The 24,963-nt window shown below is 33.6% G+C and overlaps 1 protein-coding gene across 5 annotated transcripts in view; it reads right to left on the bottom strand.

Annotated features, from left to right (window-relative positions):
• The window catches only part of LOC118186934 (patronin-like), a 275,820-nt gene that overhangs the window by 87,545 nt on the left and 163,312 nt on the right, over positions 1-24,963 (bottom strand). For all 5 annotated transcript variants that reach the window (XM_085823647.1, XM_085823648.1, XM_085823644.1 and 2 more), the window contains 3 exons: positions 22,825-22,910; positions 20,125-20,248; positions 14,118-14,229 (listed from right to left, as the gene is read on the bottom strand). In XM_085823647.1, coding sequence (XP_085679773.1) covers positions 14,118-14,229; positions 20,125-20,248; positions 22,825-22,910 — 322 coding nt within the window. The remainder of the gene's footprint in view (positions 1-14,117; positions 14,230-20,124; positions 20,249-22,824; positions 22,911-24,963) is intronic.

Here is a 24,963-nt window from a genome sequence, read left to right as displayed (position 1 = left end):
GACTGCACTTGCTCAATATTTAATATAACTTGTCTTATTTAAAAAAAAAAAAAAAAAAAAAAAGGCAATAAACTTCCTTTTAAAAAATTTTGCCCAGCCTTTAAGGAAATACATCAAAGTGAAAATACAGTCGAACCTCACTACCACAAACCATCAGATATAATGAATGAACCTTTTAATCTTGTCCAAGTTCTTATACATGTAATGTTCTTTCATACTGCTATAATAAAACTCCAAAAATATGAAAATTGGATATAACAAACTGTAAGGACTCCTTTGAAATCTTGTGCTTTACATATTTTTCCTAGAATTTCTGCAAGTTTAAATGAAAAAAAAAAAAAAAAAAAAAAAAAAAAAAACATGCTAAACCTTAAAATCATCCACCTTTAGATTAGAATCATTCACCTTAGATTGGAACCCATATTCTATAAAATTCATATAAAGAAAACCCCTTAACATTACTTCTATTTTATCTTTACCTCCGCTTTTCTCCTGTTCTAAATAAAGGCACTGCACAACAGGTGTGAATCCAATATTTTGACAATGAGGCACAACAAGCGTATCTTAGTATATCATACAATGTTCATGACCATAAAACCAAACAATATTGTTAAAAATTTTGTGTGTATATATATTACACACAAAATATGTATATATGTAATATGCATATATATATACACACACACTGCCCTCCAAAAGTTAAGGAACAGCCATGTTTTTCAAAGCCCACCATTACAAAAATGTCAGTAATATTTATATTCACAGTTTATATGTAGGAGAGTAAAGAAGTTTAAGGAAATATTTTTAAAAACTATAGCCTACACTTTTATTTTATAGAAATGAATACTTTTACAGGAGTTGGAGAAAAATTGCAAAAATTGTAAGTCTTGTTCTCAAACATTGATCTTCAATTGTTTTTACCATTTTCATTGACAATATCTATGAGAGTCTATCAATTTCCAAGAGAAGTCATTTTCCCAATTCGTTGAGGTGTTGGGTGATCAGATGGATGGAAATGAAGACACCACAAGCTGATGCTGTTTGTTGTCTCAATGTCTCTTGTAGTGTGGTTCACCTGCTATGGAATCAGTTTGAATCCGAGGATTTTGTGTCTAGAGGACATGTTCCAGGCAAAACAAGAGTTACAACACATGCAGAAGACCATTATTTAAATCTTTCAGCCCAATATTACCATGCTTTAGTTTATGACAGATGATTTAGTGGGAACAGGAGCAAAAATCTCAGCTACTACAGTGCACAGATGCCTGCACAGTACAGGTCTGTATGCAAGACAACCAGTTGTTTGTGTCCCCTTGGCCCGAGGACACAGAGATGTTCATTTATGTTGGGCAAGAGAACACGTCTCCTGGACCAGTCAACAATGGGCATCTGTTCTCTTCACAGATGAGTCCAGGTTCACAATGAAAAGTGATTCAAGCCATCAGCTGATCTGGGGGGTATAACGCACCAGATACAATCAATCACACTGTGGAATCAAACTTTCCACACTGTGGAAAGACACAGTTACAGAGGTGGTGGAATAATGGTTTAGGCTGGGATCTTTCTTGGTGGTCATACTGATCTGCATGTGTTCCAAGGAGGAACTTTGAGCGGTGCAAGATATGGTGACGAGATCCTCGATCAATATGCCCTCCCATATGCCGCTGCTATTGGTCCTGGATTTCTTCTGACGGAGGACAATGTGCAACCTCACCAAGCTCGGGTTGCTGAAGAATATCTTGAGGATCACGATATGGAGCGGATGGAATGGCCAGCTCAATCCACTGACTTGAATCCAATAAAACATCTTTGGGACTACCTTGGGAGACAGGTTGCTGCTTTAAGTCCTCCTCCAAGGCTGCTGGATGAGTTTGAACACGGATTACTCCATGTTTTGTCATTGCTTCCCATTTCACTGCCCAACAACTTAATTGACAGCACAGAAAGTCACTGCTGCCAATGTATTGCAGTTAAGGCTAGACACATTCTTTATTAGAACCCACTTTTGTAATGCTACCACCACACTTTTCCTCAAAAAACTGTGTTTCTCCAAGACTGGATTTCTCTGCCAAGAGCGCAATTTTTTGTTGTATTTCAAGTTTGCATTGAACTTTGGAAAAAATTCTATGTTACATTTATTAAATAACTGTTTAGAGAACATGTCCTCTCATTTTCTTGTTTCTATGTTACTTCATTCTGAAATTAAACAAAACAAAACAAAAAAACAAAACAAAAAAAAAAAAAAAACACTGTTCCTTAACTTTTGGAGGGCAATGTGTGTATGTGTATATATATATAATTTTACTGAAATTATATGTGAAACTGTAGTATCTTTCGTATAATGTAGTATGAAACGTCTGAAGAGATAAAGTTCTACTGGAAAAATAAGATTATAGGTGCAAGTCTATTTAACATTGAGGTAAATAACTATGTTCAGTAGTGATTAAGAGCTGCCGACAGGAGGCGCTGCTAGCGCGTTATACTCTCGACCTACGTAATTTGAATTGAGAATTCTTTCCTTTTGTGTACTTGCTGTAACAGATCTTACAGCTTTGTGATTGAGAATTTAAAATATTTTGGAGCCAGATCGTTCCTCTACAGCAACAAAATGATTAATAAATATATAATAAAGTAAATATCTTTGTGATGATAATCTTTGTTATTAAATACAAAGTCAACCAGCTCCTGAGTACAGTTCAAGTGGTCCGTCGAGAATTGAAGGTGAGCTCTCCCATTTTAATCTCTATTAAATTTGAAGAGTATAACTGTTATAAATATGGAAGCTCTAAAAACTAGAAAAAGAGTGTTAAAAAGTTCACTGACGAAGCATAAAGATAAAGTTGTTTCGTCATTAGATGTTTCAGATTCAGTTGCGTTGCAGCTATTTGAAACTAAAACTAATGAAATTTCTAACGAACTTAAATCTGTATTTTATTCAATTTTCGAAACATGTAAACCCGAAGAATTGGATAACTTTATTAAGGATAAAGAAGATACAGATGATATTGTTGATGAGTTGCTATTGATGATTAAACGTAAATTAGCAGTAGTAAAAAATAAGATGAATTCTGAACATTCTGTTTCTCCTGTGCCGAGTAATAATAATTCAAATGTGTTTTCGGATGTTAAGTTACCGACGCTATCGGTACCAATATTCAATGGTAAAATAGAGAACTGGATAATGTTTAAAGATATGTTTAAAGCTAGTGTAATAGAAAACAAATCTATTTCGAGTAATGCAATGAGATTGCAATATTTAAAAGCTAGTTGTAAGGACGAAGCTCTGGGAGTAATACAGTCTATTTCTATTTCGGATACAAATTTCGATATAGCTTGGAAACTTTTAGAAGATAGGTATTCGAATAAACGTGAGCTTTTAAATGCTATAATAAAAAAGCTTTTGAATCAGCCGAGTATTAGCGAGACATCTAGTTCTATTCTAAATTTAATTGATGTAACGAACGAGTGTATTCGAACTTTAAATATTTTAAACTACGAGGTAGAAAACTTATCGGAAATAATGATTGTATATTTGATAGTGGATAAGTTTGATAAATCGACTCGATACTGGTGGGAAAAGGAATTAAAAAACTCGGAAGAATTTGGTACGATTGTACAATTACTTTTGTTTTTACAAAGCCAAGCGAGAATGCTTCAAAATAGTAAAATAAAGGAGGTAAAAACGAGTAATAATTCTCCACCTAAAAAACTTACGAGTATGATATCCACTTCTAATACAAAAAACATAAATTTGAAATGCATAATGTGCCGTGGTGAAGAATTCCATTCATTATATAAGTGTCCGGAATTTATACAGCTTTCTGTCAATGACAGGTGGGAATTCGTGAAAAGAAATAAGCTTTGTTTTAACTGTTTGAAAAACCATTCCGTTCGAACGTGTTCGTCTAATTATCGGTGTCAAAAATGTTCACGAAAGCATTCAACGCTATTATATTTCGAAAATGAAAAACAAAATAAATCCGAAAGTGCTCATATTTCAAAGCCGGAAGTAGGGGGGGAGAAGACGACAGTCAGTCTCAATCCGAATGCTGAAAAATTTGTTTATGACTCTTCTTCTACCAATAAAGAAAGTATTTTCGTCGGCACAGCGGTAAACGGAATGCGTCAGACCAAAAATGTTTTACTTTCTACTGCGAATATTTTAATAAGAGATTGCTACGGTGAATTAAAATCAGTTCGCGCTTTGTGTGATGTAGGTTCGATGACGTCATTCTTAACGATTGAATGTGCTAATTCGTTAGGGATTAAAAGAGAAAAAATATCTGTTGCGGTTTCTGGATTAAATAACACGAGAATAAGTATTAATTCTAAAGTATGTGCTTCTATTTCAAACGGTATTGACTTTGAAATGAGTTTAGAATTTTTGTGCGTGCCTAAAATCTCGGACTCCATACCAATCAATAATATAGAAGTTCCGACTGAACATTTTCCTCAAAACATTAAGTTTGCTGATTCAAACTTTTATAAAAGAGGAAAAATTGATGCATTACTAGGCGCAGAGGTGTTTTATCAGATCTTAAAATTCGGTCAAGTTGAAGTGCCCAATTCAGAGCTAAGATTTCAAAACTCTGTTTTTGGCTTTATAGCCACTGGTAGTATTTTAAGTTCAGATATTAAAAATACGCGAACAGTTCACTGTGGATTAATTAATAATTATAGTGATATAGAAAATGAAATTAAAAAATTTTGGCAACTTGAGTCTATAGGAATTAAAGATGATCCCTTTGAAAATGAGATAGATCAATCTTTAGAAACATTTGAAAAAACTGTTCGTTTTAAAGATAACTGGTATGAGGTTCAATTACCGTGGAAAAGAGATTGGGGAGAGCTCAATAATAACTTCATCGTTGCTAAAAACAGACTTAATTTACTTATGCTTAGACTTCAAAAAGATCCAAATCTTCATTTGCAGTATATTGAAACTTTAAAAGACTATGAAAATAAGAATATTATAGAGAAGTTAGATGTCCTAAAGAACCTGTTGATAAACCTGTGTTCTATTTTTGCCACATCAACCAGTTTTTAGAGAGGAAAGTGCAACTACAAAAATGAGAATAGTATTTGATGCAAGTTCCAGTCATAACTTTAAGCATTTAAGTCTAAATGATTGCCTGTGGTCAGGGCCAAACCTGAATTCGAACATATTCGACATTCTTGTTAATTTCAGATTAAACAAAGTCGCCTTTACTTCAGACATAGAGAAAGCTTTCCTACAAATTTTATTAGCCGAAAAGGACAGAGATGCAGTTCGTTTTCTGTGGGAAGAAAATGGTAAAATTCAAGTTTACAGATTTAATCGTGTTCTTTGTGTTACGAGCAGTCTATTCCTTTTGACTGCTACTTTGAAAACTCACCTGAGAAAGCATTCTGAAGAATTCCCGACTACAACAGAATGCTTAGACTGCTGTTTGTATGTGGATGATTTTATTTCTGGAGCTGATAATGTGTCGGATGCTTTTGAGATCTCTACTCAAGCTACATCAATTATGAGCCAAGCTAGCATGGTGCTACGAAAATGGACTACGAATGACAATACATTGATGCAGTTTTGGACACGTGAAGGTTTCGATACACAGCCACAAGTCAACACTATTAAAGTTTTGGGACTGTCATGGAATCCTACTGAAGATTGTCTAATATTTGGAAAGCAGAGCCTAGTGAACAGTCTGTCTAAAAACGAAAGTACCAAACGATTCCTACTACGTACAATTGGAAGGATTTTTGATCCGTTTGGGTTGCTTTCGCCGTTTACTATTCGTGCAAAGTTCATTCTACAAGTCTTATGGATGAAGAAAATTTTTTGGGATGAAGCAATACCTGTAGATCTACAAAAAAATATGGCTTCAGTGGTGCTCCGAAGTTCCCGATCGTTCAGAGTTACGAGTTCCTAGAAATGTGCTCAATTTACAAGAGTCAACCGATATCTTAGAACTACACTGCTTCTGCGACGCTAGCCAAAAGGCTTATGGTGCTGCTATTTATGCAAGAGTTGTGAAGTATAATAATATCGAAGTGAATTTATTGGTTAGCAAGAGTCGGGTGACGCCACTAAAGAAAATCACTCTACCTAGACTAGAATTACTCGGTGCTTTGCTTGCCGCCCGACTAGCGAGTAAAGTCAAGAAAACAGTGGATTTAAAAAAGCCCTCCTTACTGTTCTTTTGGACAGATTCAAAAATAAATCTCTATTGGATTAAAGGATTTACGAAACGATGGAAATCATTTGTTGCCAATAGAGTTAACGAAATACAGAGTTTAAGTGATACCAGTGCCTGGGCACACTGCCCTGGGAAGCAAAATCCAGCTGATCTCCTCAGCAGGGGGGGTCAGTGCTGACATTTTATTGAACAGTGACATTTGGTGGCATGGACCCCAATTTTTGAGAGAAAAGACTGATGTTTCGGTAGACAATAATGACATTCTAATTTCATTAGATGACTTTTCTGATGAACTAAAGAAAACTGATGACTCTAATGATCATTCTCCTATTGCCTTTACTGTTTTAAATCATAGTTCTATAGTTGATGATATTCTTTCCTTGAGTAATACTTATTTAACTATTGTTCATGTTATGTGCTATGTATTTAGATTTATCAATAATGTAAGAAATCAAAAGCTTACAGGTCACCTTACATTTAGCGAATTGAGAAGAGCGGAAATCTATTTATTTAGGTCAGTCCAACAAGGTGAGTTTGTAGATGAAATAAAACATCTTGAGAGAGGTGCCTCAGTGCCCAGCAACAGCAAGGTAAAATCTTTAAACTGTTTTTTAGATAAAGACAATGTTCTAAGGGTTGGAGGCAGACTGAAACATTCTGACCTCAGTACATATGAGAAAAATCCAATTGTTCTGCCAGATAAACATCCATTAAGTTTAATAATTGTGAGATATTATCATTTAAAGTATTTGCATGTTGGTTCAAATGCATTATTGTATCATGTTCGACGTAAAATTTGGGTCTTAAATGGCAGAAATGTTTGTCGTAAAGTTGTTTTTCAATGTATAACTTGTTTTAAAAACAAACCTGTTTTTGAGACTCCAATAATGGGTGATCTGCCCAAAGAACGAGTAACACCTTCTTACCCATTTAGTAATGTTAGAACTGATTTTTGTGGACCATTCCACATTAAATTTAAAAATCAGTGTAAGGGTAAACTAAACAAAGTTTATGTGTGCATATTTGTATGCTTAAGTACCAAAGCCATCCATTTAGATTTCGTCTCTGATCTTACTTCAGATGCCTTTATAGCTTGTTTGAAAAGATTTTTTAGTCGCAGGGGTAAATGTGCGAAATTATTCAGTGACAATGCAAAGAATTATGTGGGTGCAAGCATTGAGCTAAGAAAATTGCATAAATTGGTTAAACACCCAGATGAAACACTGACTAAATACCTGCTAAGTGAAAACATTGAGTGGAGGTTTATCCCTCCTAAATCACCAAACTTTGGCGGTCTTTGGGAAGCCGGGGTGAAATCTTTTAAGTTTCACTTGAAACGAATTATTGGCAATGCTCATCTGTTTCTTGAAGAATTTCTCACTGTAATTCTAGAAATTGAAAGCGTATTAAATTCCAGACCTCTTACTCCCTTATCATCCGAATTTGATAATTTTGAAACCTTGTCCCCCGGGCATTTTCTCATAGGGAGGCCTTTAACTTTAATAGCTGAACCCCAACTTGTTGAGATACCAGAAAATAGGCTCTCAAAATGGCAAAAAATAACGAAATATAGTCAACAAATTTGGAAGTTATGGAAGAGAGACTATTTAAGTAACCTTCAACAACGTAGTAAATGGATGTTTGCTAAAAATAATGTTAAGGTGGGTTCTCTTGTATTAGGCAAGGATGAGCATATGCCCAGTACAAAATGGTTAACAGGTAGAATTGCAGAAATAATTTTTGGAAAAGATAAAAAAGTTTGAGTGATTAACATAGTATTACCAGGTGGTAAAATGTTAAAAAGAAATGTGAGAGACATTTGTGTTCTTCCTGTGAATTGTAATTAGATTTATTTGTTGTATATTGTAATGTGTTTCTTTATAGTGTTTATATTGCATCTATGATTTAATGTGTATTTTAAAAATTTAACCATTGTATTGCTATTGCTTACAATTGTTTGTTATTATATTGTGCTTTAAAACAGTGTATACTAATTGTAATATTTTGAAACCCGTAAGGTTTCAAGGTCGGGAGTATGTTCAGTAGTGATTAAGAGCTGCCGACAGGAGGCGCTGCTAGCACATTATACTCTCGATCTACGTAATTTGAATTGAGTATTCTTTCCTTTTGTGTACTTGATGTAACAGATCTTACAGCTTTGTGATTGAGAATTTAAAATATTTTGGAGCCAGAGCGTTCCTCTACAGCAACAAAATGATTAATAAATATATAATAAAGTAAATATCTTTGTGATGATAATCTTTGTTATTAAATACAAAGTCAACCAGCTCCTGAGTACAGTTCAAGCTATTTCATTAAATTAGTGAGATATTGTCAAGCTAGCAGTGGTTTTGATGTCTAATTTTTGTTGCCGATGTTGGCAAGAAATCAGAAAAAGTCACGAAACTTGGCAACCATTTTGATCGGTCCCTGCATAACTGTTATTGATCTCTATATGTGTCTATAACTGTATCCAGCCCTTATACGTAACTTTAACCATATATGACTTCTAGTAATTTTGGGGCGAAGGTACTAGAGATTTTTTGGCGAACAGAAGAAGACTATAAGATTTGAGAGAACATCAGTTTCTCAATTTTTAGTTCAGAGTTGATTTAATTATTGAGAGCATTGCGAGCTTTACTATTTAGATGCGCTTTGTAATGCGCTAGTAATTTGAAGTGGTAATTACTGATTGCACTCTATCATACTGAGAAGAGCTGCATGAGTACTTCTGTGGAAAGTTTCAAAACTGTAAATTATTTCTTTTGTGAAAATGAATTTTATCAAGCTATCATCAGTTCAGTGAGCATTGAATCCATTATGAACCCATACATAGTCAACAGTTTTGGGTTCAGAAGCGAGATTGAATGCTGGTGACAAGAGCTATGAAGGAGGAATTAAGCCAGCTGGTGACAGACTTTGCTGCTTTCCAAGAAAAGATGGAACTGGCCATCAAGTCTCTTAAAAAAGAGATGAAAGCGAACCGAAAAAGATGGAAAAGGTCATCCAGACAATTCAAGAAAAAACTGAAGCATGTTGAAGAAGAAATTAAAAAAAAAAAAAATTCTATAATAGACAACAAATTTGAGGCAATGGATGGCAGAACAGACACAGCTGAAAATAAAGTTGGTGAAACTGAAGAAAGAGCTTCTGCTGGCCAAACAACAAAGTGAAGAAAGAGTTTTCTGCCATCAAACAACAAAATCAGAGAGAGAGTTTCCTTTGTAAAACAACAGAGTTTCTGCTGTATCCAAAGAAACTGGCTTAAAGAAATCCATAATTATAGAAGGAAGAAATTCTGGCACTTTTAAATTCCCAGCCATGTCTTCTCATACCTCTCTAAAGCTATCCACATATAATGGAAAAACCTCCTGGTAAATGTACAAGACTCAGTTTTCTATAGTGATGACTGCAAATAAATGGGATTCCCATGCTAAGGCCTGCCACCTGACTGCTTCTATGAGACCAGATGCAGCAGATATCCTCCAAACTGCCTAAAAACCAGAGGTTACATTTCAATGCTCTATCCAGTGCTCTGGAGCTGCACTTTGACACAATGTGTTTAAAAGACTACAGTATGTTTCAGCTAAAATCTCGCCAAGAAACTCCCACAGAAGCACTCCAGGAGCTCATCGCAGATGTTGAAAGGTTGTCTCATCATGACTTTCTGAACTGCCCAACAAAAATAAAGGAAATCTTGTTACTGCAGTACTTCATCGAAGGCCTGAAAAAGCCACATGAATGGCAGATATCAATGATTTTAAAAGCACTTTTGTGTATGCAATGAAATTCGAGGCAGCCAGGCAAGGAAACCATAGAGACTACCACTCATTCAGAGCTGGTCATATCCAGCAATAGTTGCATACTTGGATCAACTGACTGCTCATCTAGATGATTTAACCAGGCAGGCTAATGCCTTAAGGAAGGTAGAAGTGACAGCTGAACCTGAAGTGCAGGATCAGCAGTGGTCAATACTACATATGAAAGAACTGCAGAACACCTCATCTCAGAGCTAAACATGTTCCAACAACTAATTAGTGGATATCTTACTGCATGGAGGTTGCTAGATATTGAAAAGCTCCATATTGAAGTGTTTCAGGTTTCTACAATGTGTGGAAACAATAATGGACTTTTTATCATGGAACATATAAATGGAGCTCCACTCAATATAACCATCAATACAGGAGCCAATGTTACCATCATTAGAAAAAAACTGGCTCAACGACTGGAATGTAAACTCATCAGGATACTGTACTGCATTACCCTCGAGATTATACCCAATAGTAAAATTGTGACTGATAGAAAGTTAAACTTTAATATCACATTTGGAAGGGCGGCCTACCATCAAATAGTACATGTAGCAGATATTACAGACCCTTGCATACCTGGATTAGGCTTTCTAAAGAAATATAACTTTCCCTTGGACTCTAAAAATAAAAAACTGCACTTTGCCTGTTTAAACCATAACCCTGTTTAGTTAAATATGTCCACTAAATAATAGCTCAAGACAATGATATTACAGTACCAGCAAGAGGAGCATTTTTGCTTCCTGGATGCATAACTGAAAACAGAAATTTGCGATACAACATAACAGCTACAGGGCATAAACTGAACGAATGTAAGAAGGTATGGTTATGGAATCTGATTTGACAGAAAGGACGTTCTCTTAAACAACAGTCCCCCTATAGTGATCTTTACACAGTCCTAAACAGGCTGGACAGCATCATAGTTCAGCTTTATAATTCATCAAATTCCAAGCCTAAAGCCGTTCATTTAAACAGGCTAGCCCCTTATTATGCTATAGTGCATAGCCCCCACAGGGCATATAATGTAAATAATAAATTGAGAATATGGTCTTATCTATGTATAAATTAGAATTTAATTACTGATTTAGTATTTGATTTGCTGTACGTCATTTAGTGAAATTACTGTTTCCATATTAGATTGATTTTCCTTAGTTGTAAGTATGGTTTCCTGTCCAAGGATTGCATTGCTCGGGATGTGCAGTCTTGGCTCTAGGAAAAAGCCCACAAGAATAATGCTCACAGGTATAAATGCTCACAGGAAAAAAGACCACACAGAAAAAAGCTCGCATTGATAGATGCTCACATAGAAATAAGCCCACTGATAAATAAAATATGTAGAAATATTCTTACATTAATCAATCAATAATTAATCGATCTGAACATTGTACACCTACTTAAGTTTTAAAAGAAAAAATGATTTAATCATTTGAAAAAATTATTGGACATACGATCACATTAACCATTTCAAAGGCAGTATATAAAAGAATTAAAACTATAGTAAAAGTCTGCATGTACTATAATATTTTATACCACTGCCCCTGTACGACATTTTTATTCTTGTAACTGCCAATAGTTAAGTTTTTTTCCTGCTCTACTTTTGCATACTTTTGATGTATATCTATAGGAATTGATGTTTGAATGTAGTTATTTAAGTTTGGAACCAAAAAAGTTCTAGAAGACCACAGTTTCCAATCGAAGTGTGGAATCATTATGAAGCAACCTCAGAAAAATCTCCTAAAACCATAAATTGTTACGAAAGCTTTCATTAGGTACTAAATTCATTATTTAATTGTAGCCATCCCAGTATGTGGTTTTTATTTCATGGACTGAAAAAAGATTTAGCCTGTCAACATTTATTATTAGCTATTGTAAATACAGGGTGTACTGAAGTTTAAACAAAAAAAAAAGCAAATATGAAAACTTATAGTTAGTAATCACAAATCATGTAAGAAACTATGATGAAATTGATGATAAAATTAGATATTTACACATATTAGCTAATATTCAGTAATTTTATGTATTTATAACTTTTTGAAATATACATTTATGATTTACATATAATAAGGTATTTTACGTAATTTAAATAAAATAATTTTTATATTTGCTATTCTTCTAAATGTTTATATTATAAAATGTGTAACTTATATTTACTATTATTTTATTTTTTTAACAATTAAAATTGTAATAATTTTTCACTGTATATTCTGTTTCAATTTTCTTCCCTCCTCCTCTCCTTTTCCTAATTCAAAACAGTTCACTTGTTAATCTTATATAGCAACTGAATCTACACACAAGTTAAACAGTTTTTGATATATATATATATATATATATATATATATATATACCATAGCTGTTTTCATCATTTAAATAATTTTTCTTTGAAAAATTCAAGTAGGTGTACGATGTTCAAATCGATTAATTATTGATTGATTAATGTAAGGATATTTCTACGTATTTTATTTATCAGTGGGCTTATTTCCATGTGAGCTTATATGTATGTGAGCTTTTTTCCGTGTGAGCATTTTTCCATGTGACCTTTTTACTGTGTGGGCATATTTCTGTGTGGGCTTTTTTCCTATGAGCATTATTCCTGTAAGCTTTTTTTCTGTGGGCATTTTTCTGGTCACCACAGTGTTTGGGAAGAATGTTACGAATTTTGCATATGTGTAAATAATTTTAGGGAAATTATACGTGAAATTGTAGCATCTTTTTCATAATATAACATGAAAAGTCTGAAGAGACAAAGCTCGGTTGGAAAAATACGACTGCAGAAACAAGTCTATATAACATTGAAGTAAATGGCTATCTCACTAAATTGTCAAGATGCAAAAATGGTAATGGTTTCAGTGACAAATTTTTGTCCCCAAATTTGGCGAGAAATCGTCAAAAGTCGCCAAACTTGGTGACCATTTGGTCAAGCTCTTGTATAACTGTAATTAATCTCTATATATATCTGTAACTATACCTGACGCTCATACATAAATGTGTATACCTTCTAGTAATTTTGAGAAATGGGAGGTAATAGAGACTTCTCAGTGGCCAGGGGAAAACTATGTAAGACCAGAGACAGCATCGGCTTCTCAGTTTATAGTTCAGAGTTGACTTCAGAGGATTCAGAATACTGTGACCTTAGCTCTTTAGATGTGCTTTGCACTGCGTTGTATTTAACATTCCTAGTACTTTGAAGTGGTGACTATTGATTATGCTCTGTTTTATGGAGAAGAGCTGTATGCGTACTTTTGCAGAAAGTTCCAGACCTGTTAAATTTCTCTGTTAAATAAATTTTAGGCTTCTCTGATTCTATTTAAATTCCTCAACTGAACTGTCAGATGTAGGTCTAGTCAAGGCTGATACTATGATGGAAATTCTGAAATTTTCACTGGTTAGGGAAAGAGAACATAGTCAATCTTTTGAGCAGAGGCTTACACTTTATTCATCTTTAAAAGAATGAAATTTTGATCCATTTTAGCTTGTTTTGTTTCAGTATAAATCCTCTCCAAGTTATGTCCTTTGAATAAGGGTTTTACATTTTGTAGGTCTTTTGGAAGACATGGGGTAGTCTTTACAAAAGTTTTTGAATCTTTTCTTTGTAACCACAGATTTCTAGCAATCTAAATTACACCAGCAGAAAATTACATATTATTTTTGGTTTAAAAAATTAAGTAAACTCATCAGTATTTTTTATTTATTCTTTTTTAGTGTTTTTACATAGTTATGGATAAAATAATTACAAATTAAGTACTTTTCGAGTAAAATAATTAACATATAGTGAAACTGTAAAAGAAAAAACCAACAAATTTGATGATTGTGAGTGCATAAGTAAATCTCAATATGTTTTTTTTATTATTTTTTTTAATTAGATTTATTATTTACTTCCTTTAGAAGATGTGACAATGTTATCCATCACCCCCTCTGAATGTTGATTCAATTTTAACGTTTTTGCAAGATAACCATTTTTATATCATGTAAATAATGAACCAAACTTCCAGTCCCTCGAAGATCACTACAGCAGGATTTGACATTGCATATATGCCAGATTTTCCGGCATATATGCAATGCAGAAAAAAATATACATATACATACCATTTCATATAATTTTTAAATAATAATGATAAAAATATAATTAAATTACCTTGCCACCTAAAATAACTAGGACAATAATAACATATGACAGCAGCAAGACTGCAACCATCACTTATATCTGAGATTTCTTGGACTACTGGAATTTTCGGTACTTTTCCTTCCTAATGAAGAAAACTGCCCATTATGAACATTCAAGTACATTTTTATATGTAATGCAAATATGCCCAAAATTTAAATCAGAAATGATAAGCACATAGATAAATTAACAGGCAATGATACGCACAAACCTGTAATAGCAAAGGGCTCACTGACTTTATATTTATACTGCATGTGCAGAACACAATAAAATGCCTCCAAAACAACATTATAAGTTACAATATTATACCATTAGGAATTGAACTCAGGATGAAATTACTGGTATTCTTAGTTCTGATTTTAGTCAGCTGGTAGAAAAAATGTATTAGAAATATGTTCGGAAAAAATGGGTTGGGAGTTATTACATGCTCTTATGCATACTCTCATGGAAAAGATTAATCAGCAAGAAAATGGAAGATGTGTGGTTTGAATGTCAGCAAGACACTTGATTTTCATATTCTTTGCTCTGAAAAATTTAATATCTCTATAGTGGTGCCCAAGCTAAGATATGGTAAATGATGATTTTGTTCTACCTTCAAGGGGTGATCAAATGAAAAGGTACGAAACAACACGGTGGGTACAAATGTAGACTTTATTCAAATATACACCATAGGCCTGAGCACAACAATCCCACTGATGAACAAGCAGCAGGATTCCTTGTTCGCAGAATTCCTGTGTATGTGACGAGACCCAGTCCTTCACAGCGTCCTTGAGTACATCGTTTGAGTTAAAGCGCTTCCCTTTCAGATGTTTCTTCAGTGGACCAAACACATAGAAATCTTAGGGCGACAGTTGCGGACTGTAGGGTGGATGGTCCAATGTCTCCCACTTGAACCTGGCTAGTTCCATGTGTATGACTCTGGAGACAAGTGGACGCGTGTTATCATGGAGCAGAACCACACCCTCCGTGAGTAGCCCCGGTCTTTTGTTCTTGATGAACCTGCGTACGCGTCGGAGTGTCTCCCAGTACACATCGGAGTTAATGGTTTTTATGTGCTCGAGGAATTCCACAAGTAGCGGACCTTGAACGTCGAAAAAGACGGTGAGCAACACTTTGCCTGCTGACGGCACGACTTTGAACTTTTCAGGGGGAGGTGCCGACACATGCTTCCACTTCATGCTGTCCCGCTTTGTCTCTGGCTCGTAGTGATGGCACCAGGTCTTATCACCTGTGACGATCCACTCCATGAAAGCGGATCTTCCTGATACCAAAACAGGTGTTGCAGTGCTAGCCCCGTATGCAGTTATTTTGCTGGTTGTTGAGCTGCTTCAGAACCCAAGTGGCACACACCTTCCGATATCGCAACCTATCGTGAACAATTGCCCACACGGTTCCATAGCTGACATCCACCTTTACCGCCAACATTTGCAATGTGACACGCTGATCACTTCTCACTAGGTCATCCACCTTGACGATGAGATCGCTCGTGATGACAGTGTTTGCCTGGCCTGGTCTCGGGTCATCACCCACTCTCTCACGGCTTGCACTAAAACGGGCACTTGGCGTGGACATTTGTTCTACCTACATTGAACATTCTTACCCACTTTCTCACCATTCCATCACTTATCGCGTATTCACCGTAAACTTCTGTCGCTTGACGATAAATTTCGGCCAGTTTAACATTCCTCGCGTTCAAAAATTTAATCACGGCACGAATCTCACAGTCAGCGGGAGAACTAATTGTCTTAAACATTTTTAATGTGCACAGCAAACTGAAAACACAACATAGAGAACCCAAAATGGCGACAATTGAAAGTCAGTGAACAAGAAAGACTAGTGCGCATGCGCGGGATGCCTACCACAGCGCTGCGACAGCGCTAGAATGAAATGGTGCTTAGTTTCCGAATATGCTACGTATAGCGCACTGACACAATTAAGCTTGAATTGTATTAGACTAGTTACTTATTATACTTATGTCTATTTCTTGCACATGCTTAAAGCTCATCCGAGTCCTGAATAAATACATTAACACATATACTTAAGCCTTATTGAGGGCCAGGGCTAGATATCTTACCAGCTGATGCAGTCTCTGTGAGTCTAAATTCTGCTACCAAGCACCTCCCTTATCTACCCTAAATTCTGTCGCCTGGTATGGCCATACGAGCCCTAGCACTGGTTCTGCGTTTATATGAATAACAAATCGATTATTCTTAATTCAAACAGCACTAAATGTAACCTTTTGGCCTATGAGTATCATTAACAAAATTTATTTTTGGTATATGGAAAGAAATTTTTATTAAATTTTTCCCCATCAACATTTCTTAGCCCACTTAACTTAAATCTGTAATCATCACCAAGCATAATGTCAACTTAAAATGCTTTATACTTTTTATTATTCAATTACTAACATAAAAAAATTCTTTAGGCATCACAACACGAGCCATTACTCAAGTTGTCATGTTTTGATAAACATGCAGTGAAGAAAGCAAAATATAATAATGATTCACCAGGTTGGCGTCGGAGATAAAAAATATATTATTAGTATGTGTAAAATTAACGACGTAGAATGTTTCAGGATTGAGATGTATGCCAAGTAGATACACATCTATGGAGCCTAAATATTGATCATACAAATTTATGCTAAAATGACTGTTTTTCCAATTAACGAGGTATTTTATTTAGTGCCGAAGTGAAATTAATAATCGGACTCTCCACACATTTTACTTTTCGTTGGGGGGGGGGGGTCAAATGCACATGTGTAAAGCATATCCCTCCAAAAAATCTAAATGCCTTCAGATTTTATATTATGGCCAGAGGGGCATTATTATATTTTATGTGTTACCTTTACTGATTAAATATCATGTTCTTTACACTTAATTTATAAAATTCAATTCAACAGCAATATCATAAAATATTTAAAAGAGCATATCTTAGAATTTCAGATACACAGTCTTGCGCGTTGGAGATAATCCCCTCCCCCATGCAGTGTTGCCATTGCTCGCTTGAAATTATTGAGTTCCTTAAAAACTCATAAATGCTTTACAAAATATGAGATAGATAATGAAACAAGTTCCAAATTTGGGCTTCCAGATGCCCATATTCGAGTGGAGACGTACATTATTGAAAATTTTAGTTCTCTTTTTACTGATGTTTTATCACAATGCAAAAAACATACAAACATTTATGCAGATTCTTTATTATTTAATTTCTTTAAATATAATACAGGGCTTTAATATTTGGTGGCAACAATTAAAAAAGTGATTCGCCGTTTATAGTGAACCAATGCAAAATGCTAAAACAAAATTAATAGCCCTTCTGGACAAATTGCCCCTTTGAGCTAAAAAAGTTGTTGGTGGCTTTGAGGTCCAGATTTTAGATCATTCCAGATACTCGACATCCAGATCCTGGACTTTGTATTAATTCAATGCTGATATCTGCATTTTAATTAATATCATAATAAGCATTCTGCATTTGATTTTTTTCAGCTCTCTTAATTATCAGGTAATATATCATCTTGTGAGCCATCAAGAACACTGATGATGCAACATTTTTTAAATGAAATAATAATAATAGTTAAAAGCATCAAAATACTGGATTCTATACAGAAAAGTCTGCATAAATAGCAGTAGTCAAACATTTTTGTTTTGTAGTGTCACTCTTAATACCTAATGTGATATAAAAAAAAGATAAATATTAATCTAAATTAAATGGTAAAGCTATGATTTAGCCCCACTGCAACTAACACTGCCTTTTTTAGGGGGAAGGGGCAGCAGAAAATTTGCCAATCATTATTGAGAATCTTGTAAGAGATTTTCCGATTGTAAGGTAGACTGATAATTACTACGCTATTAGGAAATATGTGAGGAATGACTTTAAGTCCTAATGTTGAGTGTATAAACATGATTCTGCCTCTTTTTGAGCAAATAAAAGACATCTGTTTCCCCTTTCCCAGATAGAAAGAAAATTTATTCAAAATATTTTCCATCAGAAGCTACAATATTTGCAAATTAATCAGACAACAAACAGATTTTGCAAAGGAAGAAGTCTGGTTGTTTTGAAACAATTCAATCACCAAGCCTATTTTTGATACTTTCATAAGAGCAGAATCTCTTTCCAGAAAAGCCTCTTTGCATAAATCAGTGTTGCGGGGAAATAATCTGAAGGAGCAACATCTAGTGAATATGGTGGATAGGGAAATACATCAAAGCAAAGTGCTTCTACAGTTTCCTCGACTCAGGTCCTGCAAAATGTGGTCGAGCATCATCATGTACGAAAATATCCTTGATGTATATCTTTCAGCGTATGCTGGGCATTTTTGCTTCATTATTTTGTTGAAATTGATTTATGATTATTTGTAACGTTTAGCATTGACTATCTGACTCTGTTACAATAGCTCACAATAGACTACACTTTTTTAGTCACACCGATAAATGTATTTCTAATTGACACATGACAATTATCATAAAAATAATTAAAGTATAAAATATTGGCATTTGTTATATCGAATAAAAGATTTTTTTTATCACAACTAAAATCTTCTTTTGAATAACAGCTGTTAAATATTTGAAAGAAAAAACACACTTCCATTAATCTTCCTAAAATTCCCTCCCATACACCATCTACAACTTTATATAAACACACCTTTTTCGTCATTGTATTTCACAAAGTTGTGCAATGGATATTGTGTTAAATCAGGGTTTCTTAAACTTTTTTCAGTCGTGACCCCTTTTTATCACTGAGATTTTTTTCGTGACACCCATGACCCCATATTATTGACAAAAATTTTGTGAGACCCCAATATGTACTGCGCAAATCCGACACACGCGTGGGTGAAACTGTCAATTTTTTCACTTGTACCATAATATACTATTGCAGTTTTAGGTCATTAACTTTAATTTCTAATTTTAAGACAGAAAAGAATGTGAAAATTTTAAATAAGTAACACACGAAATGACAGCATCATCTGCAAAGCAAGGAATATGAACATTTATATTATAAAAAGAATGCGTCGAAATGTTTTTGTTTTTTTCTTTGTCTGTATTGTCTTATCTTTATCTATTTTCAGATACATTGTGTAAAAATATTTGGTAATTGTAGTAAAAGTATTATAATAAGTTAAAGAAATATCAAAACTGCTAAAATGTTTGGTGCCCCCCCCCCCTGCTGCAGATCCTGCGACCCTTGGGGGGGGTCACGACCCACAGTTTAAGAAACCCTGTGTTAAATTATTCTTCATTTTGTACATATTTAATGCCAGTATTTATATTTTGATAATTTTAAAGATAAATATCATTTATCAGCTGTATATAAATTTGTGGAAAAATATAAGAAAAAGTTTTTTTTAAACATAAAGTTAGGAAAAAATAATAAAAATAAACAACAAAATAAGTCTTTTGTGCCAATTTTTATAATGCTTTCATAAATTTCTTTTTTTAAAAATTAAAAAGAGTGATACAGAAAAGAAGTAATGATAACCACTAGATGCAAACTGAGAACTTCTGGTTAGTAGATCTCTATGATTACAATTAGACCATCAGCGCTGCAACGGAAAGAATTAAAATAATATATGTTACTTCGAAATTTAACCTCAGTTTTAAAAGGCATGTTTTTTCTCTTCATTTATACACTCGTTTTTAGTTTTACAGTAAATATGCAGAATATGGACGAAACTCTTAGGACAAAAGTCATGCACTTCCCTTTGTAAATATTGTATTCATTATAACAAATTTCAATGTCATATTGTTTTGGTAGACTAAAATTTTGAAACAATGGGAGAAGAGAAAGACATATATTTGGAAGAACAAAGATTTAAATTGCTTGCTTACAGCATGGGGAAAAAAAAAAAAAAAAAAAATAAAAATAAAGAATTATCATGTTTTTTGGAAAGCTATATAATTTCAGTAAACATGTTTCATTAGGTATGTCTTAAATTATTACAACTACTTAAAAAAAGAGAAAGAGAGAAGGTGAAAAATAGTACCTCTGTATTACATTCAGATTTGATTTCTTGTTCAAGGGCTCGACAACATTTGTTAATCCATAACACAGCAGCTTCCTCAGAATTTGATGGCATTTCCCTGTTGACATTTACAGATGAAAACTTCCTGCAGATTTAAAATAGTGAACAAATTTGAGAACATGCATAAACAAATTTTAAACATTGTCCCACTACAAACATGTAACATCAGTTTTATTTCTAGAAGGAAAAGAACATTTGTTATTAAAATTCCATAAACTATACTATGAAAAATCAAAATGCACACAAAAATATATCTAAAATGTTCTATTGATCAGGATACTTTTCACTTTTAAATAAATTTTAGAAGCAAAAAATAGAATTACATTTTTCTATAAAAGTGTAGAAACAACTAAGAAAATAAGTTTCAAATTTGGACAGAGGTACTGATTTAAGTTACAGAGGTACTTTTATATGCATATAAATAAATGTATGCATAACAGTTTTTCACATAAGTGCATGCATCTTCAAGCATTAAATTAAAAAATTTTTTGTATGGAGGGGGGAAAAGTCTTTTATTAAGAAAAGATGAAAACATTCATGTATGCATTTGGTTAAATGATATTAATACTTACAATTAAATATTAAATACTTCATCCAAGTTGGCTATATTTAATAACACAAATATCTTTTGCATTAGAAAAATAATAATATAAAGCACATATGCAGAGCTACTAAATGCTATGACATAATTACACCACCAGAGTTTTAAGATTCAAGACTATTTTTGATATCGATAACAACATTTGGTAAACAAGCAAGCGAACTTCACAATAACTGAAGTATCTATTCACAAAATAATACATGAAAAACTGAAATGAATAATTGCAAGTACAGTATAAAGTCTTTAATCCGGACGTCCATAATCCGGAATGATCTATAATTCGGACCTCAAAGCTACAAACTTTCTGCGCATGCGTAAATGCATAATGCGTCTATGCATGCGCATAATACTTTTACGCATGTGCATAATACGTTTACACATGCACGTTTAATGTATAATGGACGGTATAAGCTAGGCTAAAATTATCTAATTATCTATTTCAGTTAATGTTGCAGATTGTGTTGTTCTTTAATCTTCTAATTTTATCCGGCTTTTATTTTTTGCAGACTGTTAGAGCAATTTTATGAAAAGTAAGCTCGAACTTTCAATTATATCAAAAAGAGTTTCCGATTCTGGAGCTGCCAAAGGATCTACAAAGTGAAAGCATGTTTCGATGTCCATCAAACAAAAAGTGGAATTGCTGCAAAAAATGGATAAAGGCATGAAGAAAGTGACAGAGAGGTGATTTGTTTCTCTAACCATTTCAAAATCTGTTTATCAATTTCACGCTGCTTTGCGGAGGGGGGAGGCTGCGTGCAATGAAATGGAAGTATATCTGTCAGCACTATCCTCATTTTCAGAGCAGATGTTTTTATTTTATTTGGCTTATAATTCCTTACTAAATGTAGTGTTTCATCTCGATGTACTTCGTCTTTGATATGATTTAAATCAAATTCATCATCATTATAAATATCACGAATACACATCAAATAGTTTTCTGGTTGCAATTTTCTAATTTCGACTTTGCATAATGTATGTTTTACGCATGCGCGCACTGAAAGAAATGTTTAATAAAGTAGACAAATAAATATTAAGCTCCCTTTTTTTTTTTTTTTTTTTTTTGTAAATTTTGATACCTTTTAGACCATAATTTCTCTTTATTTCAAAAATAATGTTTTCATATTTTTAATTGTATAATTTCTGCATGCCATCTTACCAGATTTAAATTGATGATCTATAATCTGTAAAAACCCCTAATCCGGAATCACCGAAGTCCCGAAGAGTCCGGATTAAAGACTTTGTACTGTAATTGTATCCAAGTTAAAATTTATCATTACACATTCTTCAAGCTATCAACTTAGAATACAATTCAATTAATGAATGTCGAGTCAAATTGGCAATCAATGCGTTTTCAGTATTTATGGTTAAACCATTAACGGAAGTGTTGACCCTCTGAGGAGCATGACTGCATTTATCCAGTCACAGAAAAAAAAAAAAGAAAAGAAAAAAAAAAAGAAAAAAGAAGAAGAAGAGCAGAATATTTCTTTTATGCTTCAACCCTTCATGAACTACTCCAAAAAGCCATGCTATTCAGCATGTTAAATAAAATCAATATCTGTTCCTCAAAAATATGCTGTTATGTTCCTCAAAAATATGCTGTTCGTGCAGGATTTGATAAATATTTAGTAAAGGAAATTTATTTAAAATGTTTTTTGTTTTATAACAAAAAAATATTTGATTTTATTTTTAAAAAAGTTTTAGCCTGTCGCCTGTTTTCAGATCATGCATTCAATTTGAATTTGAGACCATCATTCTAAATTATTTACTGCAAATGGAAAGAAATCCTATGAGAGTTTAAAGTTTTAAAAGATGTCTGTTCCTCCTCCGAAAAACAGCTTTATTTCTTAAATATGATTTATTTTAATACTCGCACTTTTTTACCAAATAAGAAAAAGTACTTGCAAAAGCAGGAATGTGGTCTTGCTAATATTTCCTATGGATTTATGGATTTCGCTGAGACTAAAGATTTTTTCCTTTAAAATTCTGAAATCTTCATGTTACTGCTCACATACATTGAAACGCACATTCTCTCTTTCAAAACATAAAAACAATTATCTTACTTGACAACATCAACAATCTTTTCAGGAATAAGCACTTCTTTTATGAACAATGACATAATTCCATCAATGACTGCCATATGAGCATTCTATAAAGAAAAATAAAAGTAAATGCACTTCAATTATCAGGAAAATAATAAAAGGAATCAAAACATTTAAATATTGTTTAAAAGAACTAAAATTTACTTTGAGTGTTTGTTGCAAAGTTATATTTAATACTTAAACATTACTACATAAATAAGTTTTCAAGTATAAATCTTGAAGAAAACTCTTAGAAAAATACAAAACTATTTGCAAGTAAAATATTCCTATGTTATTGAGTGATCAAACACAATTTTTAACATCAAACGAGACACGTAATTATGATGATAAGCAGTAATAGACTTATCAAGGATTTTCTTTAAATTTATAATTATCGAGTCAGAAACTTAAAAAATGGCTAATATGAAAGTATACATTTTATTTTTGTCAAAAAATTTTGTACAATTTTTTAGATATATAAAACTGACAATCCTTTTTGGATTCAATGAATTTGAACTCATTATTTTATAAAGAATGAGGAATTTATGTCTCTTCTCTGGTTTCAAATCAAGAAATTAGTTTTGACGAATTTTATCATAAAAAAATTTAATTAATACAAGCATGATATTAAAAAAAGAAGCAAATTTTAAAACATATACCCATAAGTTTAAAAATTGGCGCACATAACACTCATAAATACTCTCCCACAGTCACCATAGGGAATGTGAGCTTGATTAAGGATATTATTTGTGAATCAGCTTTAAGGCAGGATCTTAAATTTTCCAAGAAAAAAGGCAACAAAGGCTAAGAAGTGTAATGAAAATAATAAAACAACTGATAACTTTTTTGATATGATTGGAGCTGCATGCTAAGAATTAGTTTCCGCTACCGGGGGGGGCTGGAAAGGAAGAAAGGGGGGAAAAGAAAAGAAGAGAAAGAATTTTTTTTTTTTTTTTTTTTTTTTTTTTTTTTTTTTTTTTTTGAGGCAGATGAGGGATGATGTTTACCTTACAATATGAAACCAAAGTATACTATAAGCCCCCAGTTTTGAGCAAAAGTACTATCCAAAGTGAACTCTCATCTTTTCAATTCTGATGCTATACACAAAATTCAGGCTGTTGCCTTTTTAATATATTATATTAAAGACTTACTAGAAGCATTCTAGTTCAGTTTAAGGAATATGGATGATGCACAATTGCAAAAAGAAATAATGACCACATTTAATTCGGATAACTTTTCATAATCTAGCTGGCTTTGTCTAGACTTTTTAGAGTCGATGATCAACCAATAGCGGATCATATGAGATTAGTACTCTATATATAAATGCAATATTAAAATGTTAACATCGGCATAGTATTTTGTGCAGATGGAAGAACCATATTATGTAGCAGTAAAACCATGTATTAAACATAAAACAGCATTAAAATAGAATTAAAATAAAGGTGTCTCAAACAGGGACATAAAGCATCAGATGGTTCTTTATCATTCATTATATTGTCTTATATATGCATATACACCGAAAGGCCATTACATTATGATCACCCTGTTAATAACATGTAGGACCACACTGCAAGGGGGTAGCATAGAAGCACAAATTTTGTTTTCCAGGTGGGATCACAAATGCTGTATTGGATTAATATTAGGTAAATTTGGAGGTAAAGACATGACTTGAAAGTCACTGGAATGTTCCTTGAACCACTGCCAGATAATTCAACCTTATGACATGGTGCATTATTCGGCTGATAAACACCATCCCCAATCAAAATACTGTTGTCATGAACGGATGAACCTGGTCTGCAACGATGTTCACATAGCGCACAGATGTCAGGAACTGTCCAGATTTTGGGTCCTAACATGCTTTGGTCCTAACAAAAATATTGCCCACACCATAATACTCCCCCCACTGGCGTATCTCCGTCCAACTGTGCATCCGGGAGACAAGGTTTCGTTTGGAAAATGGCATATTAGCACACACCCGTTAATGTGACTCGTCACACCACACAACTTTTTTCCATTCCTCTAATATCCAATTCTGAATTTTCTCGGCCCACTGCAGATACAGCTGGTGATGACATGCTATGAGTGTCAAGACATGCTTCGGCCTCCGGGTGCGTAGGCCCA

This window comes from Stegodyphus dumicola, chromosome 9, assembly GCF_044657685.1.
Source record: "Stegodyphus dumicola isolate Sdum_Otavi_A_Nest chromosome 9, ASM4465768v1".
NCBI classification, from domain to species: Eukaryota; Metazoa; Arthropoda; class Arachnida; order Araneae; family Eresidae; genus Stegodyphus; species Stegodyphus dumicola.
This window is presented reverse-complemented; position numbering and strand designations above follow the sequence as displayed.